The 12,106-nt window shown below is 41.2% G+C and overlaps 2 protein-coding genes across 4 annotated transcripts in view; both read left to right on the top strand.

Annotated features, from left to right (window-relative positions):
* The first annotated feature begins 355 nt into the window (after positions 1 to 355).
* On the top strand, positions 356 to 11,006 carry paxbp1 (PAX3 and PAX7 binding protein 1). Its single transcript, XM_085364513.1, has 18 exons — positions 356 to 758; positions 998 to 1,120; positions 1,454 to 1,660; positions 1,962 to 2,183; positions 2,293 to 2,393; positions 4,260 to 4,483; positions 4,746 to 4,935; positions 5,896 to 6,019; positions 6,669 to 6,771; positions 7,033 to 7,148; positions 7,700 to 7,899; positions 8,000 to 8,147; positions 8,246 to 8,367; positions 8,499 to 8,575; positions 8,687 to 8,753; positions 9,059 to 9,205; positions 9,996 to 10,150; positions 10,374 to 11,006. Exons 1-18 carry the CDS (start codon positions 461 to 463, stop codon positions 10,492 to 10,494), a joined length of 2,745 nt encoding a protein of 914 aa, XP_085220639.1. The 5' UTR covers positions 356 to 460; the 3' UTR covers positions 10,495 to 11,006.
* Positions 11,007 to 11,378: 372 nt separating this feature from the next.
* slc7a1a (solute carrier family 7 member 1a) overlaps positions 11,379 to 12,106 on the top strand; it is a 34,313-nt gene continuing 33,585 nt past the window's right edge. For all 3 annotated transcript variants that reach the window (XM_085364516.1, XM_085364514.1, XM_085364518.1), the window contains exon 1: positions 11,379 to 11,601. The gene's annotated coding sequence lies outside the window, so the exon portion shown is untranslated. The remainder of the gene's footprint in view (positions 11,602 to 12,106) is intronic.

Here is a 12,106-nt window from a genome sequence, read left to right on the forward strand (position 1 = left end):
GCTGGACAAGAATCACAAGAAATCATAATAAAAAAAAATTTAACAGTTTTTTTTTAAATTATTATTACATATTAATATTATAAATATTATTTTTTGCCTCGTTCTTTGTCAGAATTACACTGAACTGCTGGAAAAACCTAAAAGAGCCGCATGCGGTTCAGGACGCGGGACAATAGCTAGTTAAAACTACAAAGGAGGCAGTATTTCAAAAGTCCTTTCAGTGGAGAAAGGACAATAACTCCCGAGAAACACCGAAGAAGAATCGGTTGCCTGACAGCGAAACAGCCAATCACAGCCAAGGAAAGACAGCCGTCTAGCACCGCGGCATCCACTGCACATCTCTCTGAAAGAAAATGGCTGACATGGTGTGTGGTTGTGACATCTTTCGGCTCGAGTTACATTTTTAAGATGAACCGTGTTTGTACGTGCACTGTTGCATTTAGCTGGTAAACTAAAAAAAATGTTTAAGAAGGCGAAAAGAGCTAACTTTAGACGTCGGAATGAGTCCGACGAGGATGAGCAGGAGGAGAGTCAGCAGCCGCAGCTGGCGCCGACAATGTTTGGGCCTACCGAAATCCCATTTATGGAGACTTCCAACAGCAACGCTACCGGAGTGCTCAGCACTACAGAGAGCTGTCATAGTAACGGCCTTCAGGCTAACAGCGTTAGAGCCGTCAAGAAGGAAAAGAAGGTCAAAGATACGACTGCCGTGCCAGGACCCACGAAGGCCAGTTTGCTGAGCTTCGTCGATGAAGAAGGTAACTTTGGTAGCCAAACCGATGCTAAGCTAGCTAGCTTGTTCACATTAGCCGGAGAAAGCGTGGCAGTTTTAAGTATGATCGTTATCAAACAGTTTCTGCATATTCTGCGCAAACTACACTTCCTACTCCAGGCACTGTAGAGGGAAGAAAGTTATTGACCACCAAGCTAACATGCACGTTGTGCATGGTTAATTGGACTCATTATTAACTTTGTGCTACGACTTGTTTGTAAACAGACGGCTCAGAGGTGTTCCGAGTGAAGAAATCCAATCACAGCAAAAAGATTCTGAAACAACTCAAGAAAGAATACAAGGAGGACTTGGAGAGGTCTGGATCTACCAAACAGGATGTCAAATCAGGTGTGTTAGCCTACTGTCAATGCCATGCGTTATGTGCTGTCATGTGAACCATGAAATATTATATTTACTACTTATCTATATATTAGCGCCCAACTATGAAATAAGGTGAAGCCTAATTAAGCAGTAGAACTATAATTTTTTTTTAACTGTGACATTAAATTACGTTAGCAAATACTTCCAATGTTTCAGCCAATTAATTGTCAGAGGCCCCCCACCTTCTTTAACCATAGTAGTTGTGTTGTCAGCCACATCTGACAGTCACAACTATGCCATAAATGATTTCACTCGACTTGATGCATCTTTCACTGCATTCCTGTTTTTTGTTTTTTCTAGATGCTCCAGCTCAGCCTGCAGTTAAAGAAGAAGTTATTAGCAGAGCAAGTAGTGAACAGGGAGAGGAAGAAATGGAGGTGGAGAGTGCTGATGAACAGGAGGAGGATGCAAGGAGTCAAAGTGGTCAGACAAACAGTCAAGTGTCCAGAAGCAACAGCACAGGAGCAACATTCAACACACTTTCCACACTTGGCAGCTTGAGACCAGGTATATACGACACACACTTCCACCACAGTACCTATCTGAAAGGACTGTCATCACAGGAGCACATTCATGACAGTTTATTGGCATTGTAATAGCTGTGGAGTTTTTCTGTGTGTTATGTAACAAGGAATATCAGTGTCTTTGGTTTTGATATCTTGAGAACAGGTGCAGCGTTTTACATCTACCACTCTGCTGTGTTAGTTTAACTGCATTAGTGCTATGCCCCAAACACACAAGCTGTATTGTTTGTTGTTTGCACAGCATCACAAGAAGTTAGATGAAGACTTTTCTGACTTTATTCCAGGGGAGATTCCTGATGCAGCATTTATCCATGCTGCCAGAAAACGCCGGCAGCTTGCTAGAGAGCTGGGAGGTGATGCTCCTCTGGTTGAAACAGAGGCGCCCAAGAAACGTCTGGTACGAGAAGACCAAGATGCCAGCGATGACGAAGATGAGGAAGAGAAAAGGATCCGCTTCAGCGGCGTCAGGAACAAAAGCCAGAGACAAAAGATAGCCGAGGAGATTGGTACTCTATTCAGCTTCCCTGCTTGCTGTCTACTGACTACTATTCTGAATCAGATTTGTTTGTTTTTTTAACTTTATTAAAAATGGATGTGTCTTTCATATGTATACAGGTATTGAGGGTAGTGATGATGAAGCACTGGATACCGGACAGGATGAGGAGGTGAGCCGCTGGGAGCAGGAGCAAATTAGGAAAGGGATCAGCATACCCCAGGTAAGATGTACTGAATCTCTGGATAGAGAGATATAATAAAAATATTCTCCTATCAGGTGTGACTGTTGACAGTGAATGATGTTTGTGTTTTTACTTACTGTTTGATTCTGTGCTGCCATTGTATTGTTTACTAAAAAACTGGGGCTTTCCCTTAATCAGAGTTTTTCTGTTTTTCAATTAAGTGGAGAAATTTAAATATTTGTTCTTCCATATGAATATATTGGAACAATGTCTTTAGATGGTGTGTAAGAGCATCTCAATCTTTGTGAAGCTTGAGCGTATTTAGGTAATTTGGTAGTGACCTTTAGCTTGCACTGGAGCATTTTGGACGAGTGTGAAGCGGCTGGAAGGAGAATCGGGAACTCCAAGCCTGAGACCACGGTTCTCAATCGGAAAAGGATGGAGTGATAACTCCAGGTCAGGGACGAGGTCTTGTTCACGAGTAAGCAGAGAGTGGAGGGAGAGATCGATAGATGAATTGGAGCGGCATCCACAGTGATGCAGATGCTGCACCAATCTTTTGTAGTCATGAAGCTGTCTATTTACTAATCAGTATCTGCCTAGCCTCACTTGTTAGTCATAGATAGAAGCAGAATGGGTTCCCAGGTGGCTGAAGATTGGTCGTTCGAAAGGGACTCGGAGTAGAGCTGCTGCTCTTTTACAAATATAAAGGAGTAAGTTAGGGGGTTCAGGCATCTGACTAGGGTACCACCTTCTACGTGGGCGATCGTGGCTCAAGAGTTGGGAGTTTGCCTTGCAATCGGAAGGTTGCCGGTTCGAGCCCCGGCTTGGACAGTCTCGGTCGTTGTGTCCTTGGGCAAGACACTTCACCCGTTGCCTACTGGTGGTGGTCAGAGGGCCCGGTGGCGCCAGTGTCCGGCAGCCTCGCCTCTGTCAGTGCGCCCCAGGGTGGCTGTGGCTACAATGTAGCTTGCCATCACCAGTGTGTGAATGTGTGTGTGAATGGGTGGATGACTGGATATGTAAAGCGCTTTGGGGTCCTTAGGGACTAGTAAAGCGCTATATAAATACAGGCCATTTACCATTTCTACGTGAGGTATTCTGGGCATGTCTTACTGGGAGGAAGCCCAGGGGCAGACCCAGAACATGGGTGATTTAGTCCAACTGGATGAGTTGGATAAGGTGGCCAGGGTAAGGGATTTCAGGGCATTGGTACTCAGACTGCCACCACCCTTTGCTTTCACTTTGGTATTGTGAAGTAAAATATAGTGTTTCACAACATTTATTATACCTGCATAATGGATGTGAATTTGTTACTCACAATGTTTAGTGGACACACATTTTGGTCAAATGGAATGCAATTGTGTTGGTGATTTCAGTGCATCTTTGTGAGCTGGAAGCAGCTTGAATAAGTTGTGTTGCTTTGCGAGGCAGACACACCTTTACAGAACTCTTTGCATATGATTTCTTCTTGGTTAACGTCACTCAAGTCACTTTGAATCGAGTGACGCATTTCCGAACGATGCGTAATGATCGGGCACAAGCTCTTCACTGTGTCTGACTTTTGCTGTACATCAGTCTTTTAAAGTTGTTCCTCATCCAAGCTAGTATAGGAAACTACATGGTGCAGGGAGCAGCTGTGTTAAGCATATGCAATGTTTAGGAAAGGCTTGATTTGCCTTTGCATTTTATAGTGCAGCATGCATTTTCAATATCGCTTGATCATGTTTAATTAATTGTGGGAAGCCAAAATCATGATTGAAATTAAAATTTGATCCATTGTGCCACCCTAATATATTGAATAGTTTATGGGGTTGAAAATTTGTGCTTTAATCGTTAGTTGGAGCAATGCTGTTATTTTTAGTATCTGAAGTGTTTTGTGTTTTCTGTGTTCCTAATGAATAGGTCCAAAGCAGTCAGCCAGAAGACAGCACAGTCTACTACCAGAACAGCTATGAGAGCCAGCCGTATGGCTCTTCCTACAGCATGCCTTACACCTACAGTACAGTGGCTCCACAGACTGCCAAACAGACTGGACAAGCTGACAATGGTTCCGTTCACTATGGGGCCTCTCTTAATGATCTAATCCCGGTATCCATTGATCTGGTAAAGAAACGCCTGCAGGATAGGTAGGTCCAGTAGAAAACTGCACCAACGTCTGTTTTCAGTCCTCAGCTCGGCTGCTGCCATCTCTGTTTGCTGTGGTCCTGATGACCGAGACACACAGTCCACAGATCTAAGGACCAGAGAGGCAAAAATGTTGCCTCTCTAGTTGCTGTTTATTATTGTTGGTGTACTTCAAACTTTTCTATCTGCAGAGCTTGTAATTAAGATTGCACTAGCTTTACAACCATCTAACTCATTCTGTCCTTGTATGTCATGTGTCTACAGGCTCAGCCAAATGCATGCAGGCCACAATGGAAATGTCGACCGCTACAAACAGATCAATGAAGACCTTGCTGCTTCTGAGTGTACCATACAGCAGCTGGAGGACTCATCCAATGACAATGCAGAGCAATATAAGTTCTTGCAAGAGATGCGAGGGTATGTTGGAGACTTGCTTGAGTGTTTCAGTGAAAAGGTAAGGGAGAATTCGCCTGCAGTCTCATTAGCTGTATGCTGTTTTGTGTCTGTGTTATCTCCACGTAATGTGGATTTCCAAGGGGTACAGTCTATCGAAATGCTGTCTTTTGAGGATTAATTGTAATTATATTTATTTTTTTTAACTGTTGAATAATTACTGCTAGTTAACAGTGCTAACAAGCAAATGTGACAGTACATATATGTTGCTTGAAGCACACTTTAGGTATTTCTCAGTTTCTTCAAAACTGCTCTCATTAATTAAAAATATATTTATGAATATATAAATATACCTGTTCAGGTTGTTTAACATTATCAGCTGTTTAAACAGAAATAATATATACTAGTTTTTGTTCATATAATACGATACTAGATTTATGAAAGATGGATTCGAGCTGCAAAAGAAATTATTACAGTAGATTAGACAAGTATGTATTAAAATATTTTCACAACGAGTCCAGATAGCTACTTCTGAATGCATGTCTTCACAGAATAATTTAGTTTTGGTCTTACAGCAACTATATGGAATGATGGAAGAACTGGCCTTCCCACCACCATTATGTTTCCTCAACTAATCTGTGCTCCAAATGGGCCACTAACCTTCCATTGTCAGCATGAATTAATGTGGAGTGCTTTCATACAGTATATACATGTCTGGATCATGATATTGTTTATGTTGGGTAGAAATGATGAACTTCACTATATTTTCTATACAAATAATCTAAGTTGACCCTTAACTTTGTCACTTTTCAGTGTTTAAACTAACTAAGTCCACTAAGTTCAGGCTTTACTTCAGAGAGCCTCCCCCAGAATAGCACATTTTCACCCAACACCAGCAATATTTTGGTTCCAGTATTATACTGTCCATCCCACTTCTTTTATCCCTTCAGCAAGACATCCCTGTGACTCGGAGTCCCACTTTTGCTGGGTCAGAGGTCACAGAAGGCATCATATTTTTCAGGTGCCTGCTGTCCTGGAGCTGGAGGCTGCCATGCACCAGTTACTAAGGCAACGGGCCACGCGACTTGTCCAGAGACGACAGGATGATATTAAAGATGAATCGTCGGAGTTTGCAAGCCTTTCAAGTCAGTCCATCTTGAAGGTTTTTATGATTTATTTGAACGGCCTCATTAGCTCTCTGTATGTGCGTGTTATGTCTGCGAGTGTCTGCAGTTCACGCTGTTGTATCGCATCACATTTCTCTCACAAATACGATTAAAGCTAAGTGATGTGTGTTGTCGAGTGGATGAGCATGTACGTTTATGGAAAAAGCTTTGTTGAGGGAGCTGTTTCGGCTGTCCTTTAATGGCCGAATCTGAAAGTCAGCTGGGTGTTTGTAACTCAGCTCAAGTAAAGATGACTGTGTAAAGATGGCATTTAAAAAAACAAATTAAGTGATATGTCATCTGTCACGTTGACTGTGCCATAAGTGAAGTTCCAGTCTGGTAAGTAATTGACACCAAAAAGTGATTGATAAAAACATTGTTTGGATTTAATATGTTTTGTTGCCAGTGGTGCCCAGTAGATAGGAAGGCTAGGGCAATATCTTCACCTGCTTGATAAATTTCAAACAGATTTTGATCTGATCGTCTAATTTATTTTTAAGCCTTTAATTATACTTTCTTATTTGAGTACCCATGTTTTAGTTTGGAATTAGTCATCAGAATAAGAATGAGGCTATGGGTTGGCTTAGCTTCTCATTACTGGCTCTAACATTACTCCTGTCTCTTGCAGATAAAGCTGTCATGGCTCCTAATCTAGACTCATTTGGCCGAGATCGCGCAGCATACCAAGAGCACAGTCGTCAGAGGAGGATAGCTGAAAGAGAAGCACGAAGGTACCAACTTGTTCTCACATTCCTCTCCCTGTGGAAATGCTGTATTGTGCTGTACTTTTGGCCACAAATGCGAAGCCAATTACAGTTACACAGAAACGAATAATGTGAATCCAGCTATAGATTTGTAAAAAAAAAAAGGTTTTTTGTGCATCAGATTTTAAGTCTTGACCATGAGAGTGTCACCTTAGTGCCAAGTTGGTAAAAGGCAATTTCTGCTCATGTTTTTAATTTGGCTTCCTTTGTATTCGTGGATGAATACAGGACACGTCGACGACAAGCCAGAGAGCAGAATGGAAAGAGGGCAGAACATAAAGAAGGCTTATCATCTGATGACGAGGAGACTTCTACTGACATCACCAGCTTCAACATGGAGAGAGGTATGTTCCTGTATTTAAAAATAAATAAATAAAAAATACATTAAAAAGTAAATGTATATTGTATGCAGTGTTCAACAATGTTAACTAAAAAAAAAAAAAAAGAAATCTGTCAAAATCTTGTTTAAATTTAACAAACTGAATTCAATGAATTTCTCTGAAATAAGTCAAATTATTTGAATATAACATTCAACAAGAAAACAAATGGTTTTCTGTTTAGGAATATAAGTTTAAAAAAAACTGCACCAAAGATGTGCGTTAATATTTTTCCTGCCTTTTTTAGTAAACAAAGAGTAAATTTGAAAATGAATGAAAAATAGTAGTTATATTTTTGCATTGAAAGTATCGTTTTGATTAAAGAGCCTGTGCACACTGGTTACAGAAACCTAAAAATGATTTAGGTAATTATCAATACTGTTAATTTAGGGCAGCTGTGGCATTTACCTTACATTGGTTGTTAGTCTAATAAATGTATTACGTACCATACATATGAGATTCAACTGATATTGAAAATAATTTTTTAAAATCTGACGTGATCTCTTTGTGCTACCCAGATCGTATAATAAGGGAAAGTAAGAAGGTATTTGAGGATGTTGTGGAGGACTTTCATTCTCTCGACTACATCAAATCCCACTTTGAAGTGTGGAGGAAGGAGTATGCCAACACCTACAGAGATGCTTACATAGGCCTCTGTCTGCCCAAGCTCTTTAACCCCTTAGTCCGTCTGCAGCTGATTACATGGAACCCTCTCGAGGTAGGGCATGGGTGTATTATCAGTGTAACCAGTTCCTTTTTGAAAGGAAATTGGATGAGGAATGGTGATGGAATCTTTTTTTTCTCTATTCACTGTGCAGGCGCAGTGTGCAAACTTTGAGTACATGCTCTGGTTTGAGTCGCTGCTGTTTTACGGCTTTGAAGAGAACAGCACGTTGCAAAAAGGAGATGGCGACATCGGCTTGCTGCCTGCTATAGTGGAGAAGGTCATCCTCTCCAAACTGTCAGGTTCGAGGCATAGCATGCTCAGAGATGTCCTTGGCTTGCAAGCCTGTAGAAAATTACTCCTACTATATGCATTTCTCTCTACTTTGTGCATGTGGCAGTGTTGGCAGAGCAGGTGTGGGACCCACTTTCCAGCAGTCAAACAACCAGGTTTGTGAGCTTCATTCACAGACTGCTAAAAGGCTATCCCACTGTGCTGCACGGGGACAACCGATACACACAGGTACTCCCCACCCTCATCATCTTTTTCCTCAAAATACATTGGCTGTTAGATTACCTGATATTTTTAGAAGAACTGCTGTCATTACCTTGATTTCCCCCCCCCCCCCCCCCCCCCCCCCCCCCTTCTTTTAGGAGCTATTGAAAACAATTGTCTTACGGACCAGGAGGACTCTGGATGAAGATGTCTTTCTTCCACTGTACCCCAAGAAGTATGTTCTTATTAATAACAATATTAGCATTTTGATTCCACTTAGTATTTTTTCTATATTTACAATAAGCACTTAAAGCTGCTTAAAGCAATCTCTCTTGCTTTTATTCAGCATCCTGGAGAACAAGAACAGTGGTCCCTACTTATTCTATCAGAGGCAGTTCTGGTCCTGTGTGAAGGTATGTGTGCAAATGTGTGTTCTTTTTGTGTGTGTGTGTGTGTGTGTGTGTGTGTGTGTGTGTGTGTGTGTGTGTGTGTGTGTGTGTGTGTGTGTGTCTCTTTAAATTACTTCCTCCAGTCAGTTGCTGAACTGATAGCATCACATGAATAGCTTGCCTGATTGTTGGAGATCACACAATGAGATCTGTATAATTTGAAAAGCAGCTGCAGCGGGCTGATAATCAAAGTATCTTCACACTGATATTATGTACTTTTGTGTTGCTGCCTTTGAGTCCAGTCTAACTCTTGTCTCCTTCATGCTTAGCTGCTGGGCAACATCCTGCAGTGGGACGGTATCTTATCCATGTCCTCTCTGAAAGACTTGGCCTTGGACAGCACTCTCAACCGATATATCCTCTCTGCACTGCAGACCACAGATACATGGGAGGAAAATATTCAGAAGTGCCAAAAGGTAGATAAAATGTAATCACTTAGTAGGGGTGGATTTCATTCAATAGATAAATCAGATTAAACTGAGCATTGCAGATTTCTTTTACTTAACAAAATATCCTTCCATCCATCATTAACGGATATTATGTGTGAGAACATTGTACCGATATCACTACGTCTGTGTAGGTTCTCAGTCATCACTACTTCACTTGTTTTTGAGAAAAACTGAATTTAGAACTTTTCTCTGACCGTGGTTTTACTTGTCATATATAGTTTTAAACTGATAACTGCGCTTTCAGTTGATTTGTTTTAAAAGTGCTGTAAACCTTGATATTCCAAAGCAGATGAGAAGATTTCACATTTGGTAATATAAGAATTAGTGACACAAATTTTTGGTCCTACCTATTAAATTTTGTTTAAAATGATATATTTTACAAACTGTAAAAATTACTGCTCACAAACTGTAAGGCAGTAATTTTAGTTTGCTCATGTGACAAACTGTGATCGATACATCATTTTTTTCCCCACCTTGCATACTCGTTATTTACAACCATGTAAAATACAATAAGATTTGTTGGCTGAGATCATTGTGGTAAAGAGTGAGCATGCACAGACAAAATATTTTGAAGGAGGGGTCTGTTGTACCTGTTTATGACTACATGGTCAGTTGCTATTTTTAAGTCGCATGATTATTAAAAACTGACCCTTCTGCTGGGGTGTTAGATGTTAGTTGGTTATCTTTTTACCATTAGTGGCTCGCTGAACATGATAACACAAAGCTATTGTTTAATTCGTTCTCGTGTGCTTCTCAGGTGGTGGAGTGCTTGCCATCGCACTGGTTTTCTGGATTGAAGGGCCAGCAGACGTTGCCTCAGTTGGAGCCATTCTGTCGCTACCTCACCCACCTGGCCAACTCAATCCACCGCAGCGCACTGGTCGGGTCTGATATTGAGCGGCGCACTTCAAAGTAAGGACCTCTACACGGCTTTGTATATACAACTTGGCGCCTTGAATTTACTAATAGCTATATCTGCAAGAATGGTATTGAATGTGCTTTAGGAATAATTGCATTGTCGGTGTTGTTTTATCATATTAACTCTTCCTTTTTCACAATGAGTGCTTTTAAGCTGTGTTGTAATGAGTATTTTTTGTAGTGCTCATAGTGCATGTCATGTCATGTCTTACAACAGGGAGCAGGTCAAAGATGTTGTGAAGATGTTGGGCCAAATGAATGCCCTGGACCACATCATAGCTGTGGCAGCAGAGCATGGGATTAAAGACATCAAACCACTTTTAGAAGTCAAATCATAGAGGAGAAGCAACTTTTCATCCGGATTACAGATCACTAAATGGGATTCCCAGAGAAGGGATGTGTCACCCAGCTTAATAACTCAACAACTGAGACCATGACTGAAAAAAAGATCTTGTAAATATTGTATATATTGTATTGTATAGAAAGGTGTGTTTATACTGATGCTGAAATTAGGCCTTGTATTGTCAGCTCAAAGAGACTGTTCACTGCTGGCAATATTTTAAATGTGTAGAAGTTCTTGACATGGATTATTTTTTGAGACTGATTCCTGAATGAACACTATTCACTCCAACTCTGTACAGCAGACTCATCTTTGCCATACGAGCTAAAAGGTCGGATGCACGCAGGCAAAGAATGGTATCCAACTTTTGTTTCCTAACAGTCCAGATGTGATCTTTCTGTGATCCCTGCTTCATCCTGTTAGTATTCCTCACACCTCTCTGTTTAAATGCTCTTTAAGAATCTGAGGGCTTTGTTTTCAGCTTTGCAAGAATTCTGTTTTAGCTGTTTATTTGCCTGTAAATAAAATGAACATTTGAATGATTCTGTCTTGCTGCCATTAAGCAACAACTGTCCCTCACGATGTCGTGTTTTATGTAAGTATTATGATCATAAAAGAACAATCCAAACTTACACCCAGTGTTCTTCACCGTAGGGTTTTTAAAACTACAATATCTCTTTAAACTTGGGGGAAATGGGTATCACTGATTTATTTAAAATGATAACATGGAAAACGTTTTCAAAAAATTGCAAACCGCCAGTTTCTACACTCTTGGCAACTCTGTTTATGTAAAATGATACTTTGTTACTGACTTCAGCCAGCTGCCACATGTGGGATTTGGTGTCATCCAGTGCGATTTCAGCCAGGAGGCGATTGCGCAATAGTAAAGAGCGGGTGGGACAAGCTGTTTTTGCCTTTCTATCCCCTCCTCTAGCTCAACTACCTAGACATAGCCACTCAAGACCTAAATATATCTTTTCTACATTTAAAGACGAGACTTTCCTGACCAGCGTCGTGTGAGACAAGAGTTTGGGGGTTCTACAGCTTCCTCTTCTCGGGCCTCCCAGGGAAACTGTAAATACCTCTCCTCCTTATGCCCGTTAAGGTAAAGTACTGCTTACAATAGCTACGTAGCGACTGCATGAAAGTGATCGGGCACTTAACACTACTGTATAGCAGGCTTGACTGCTGTCCAAGTTAGTGTTAGGGATCTTTGAGGAGACTCATTTTCCTGTGTACATTTGAGTAAAGCGAATAGGGGGTCCATGCTGTAAAACACATGCTCTTTTCACTCGGACCCCCATTTTTACTGCTCGGTTGTCTGTGCTGCCGTCTTCTGCAGCGTGTCTGTGTGCAACTGTATCCTAGTTAAGGAAGCTTCTGTTAATTCTACATTAAGGGGGTACTTGTGATGCATCCTTTGAAGATGCAATCACACAAAATGAACTGCAATTCCCGGACACGTGACTCTAAGTTATCCAACGGTGGCCTGATGCGTGCAAGGATTCTTGCCATGTAAGATCTGGAGCACCGTGCAGGATTTAAAACTGCTCTAAACCCAGGACTGAGTGGGACCTGAACCTGAACTATCAATCGGTGGTCTTCCTCTT

This window comes from Diplotaxodon limnothrissa, linkage group LG10 (genome assembly GCF_057381915.1).
Source record: "Diplotaxodon limnothrissa isolate DT_005_m linkage group LG10, D_limnothrissa_male_GT1.1, whole genome shotgun sequence".
NCBI lineage: Eukaryota > Metazoa > Chordata > Actinopteri > Cichliformes > Cichlidae > Diplotaxodon > Diplotaxodon limnothrissa.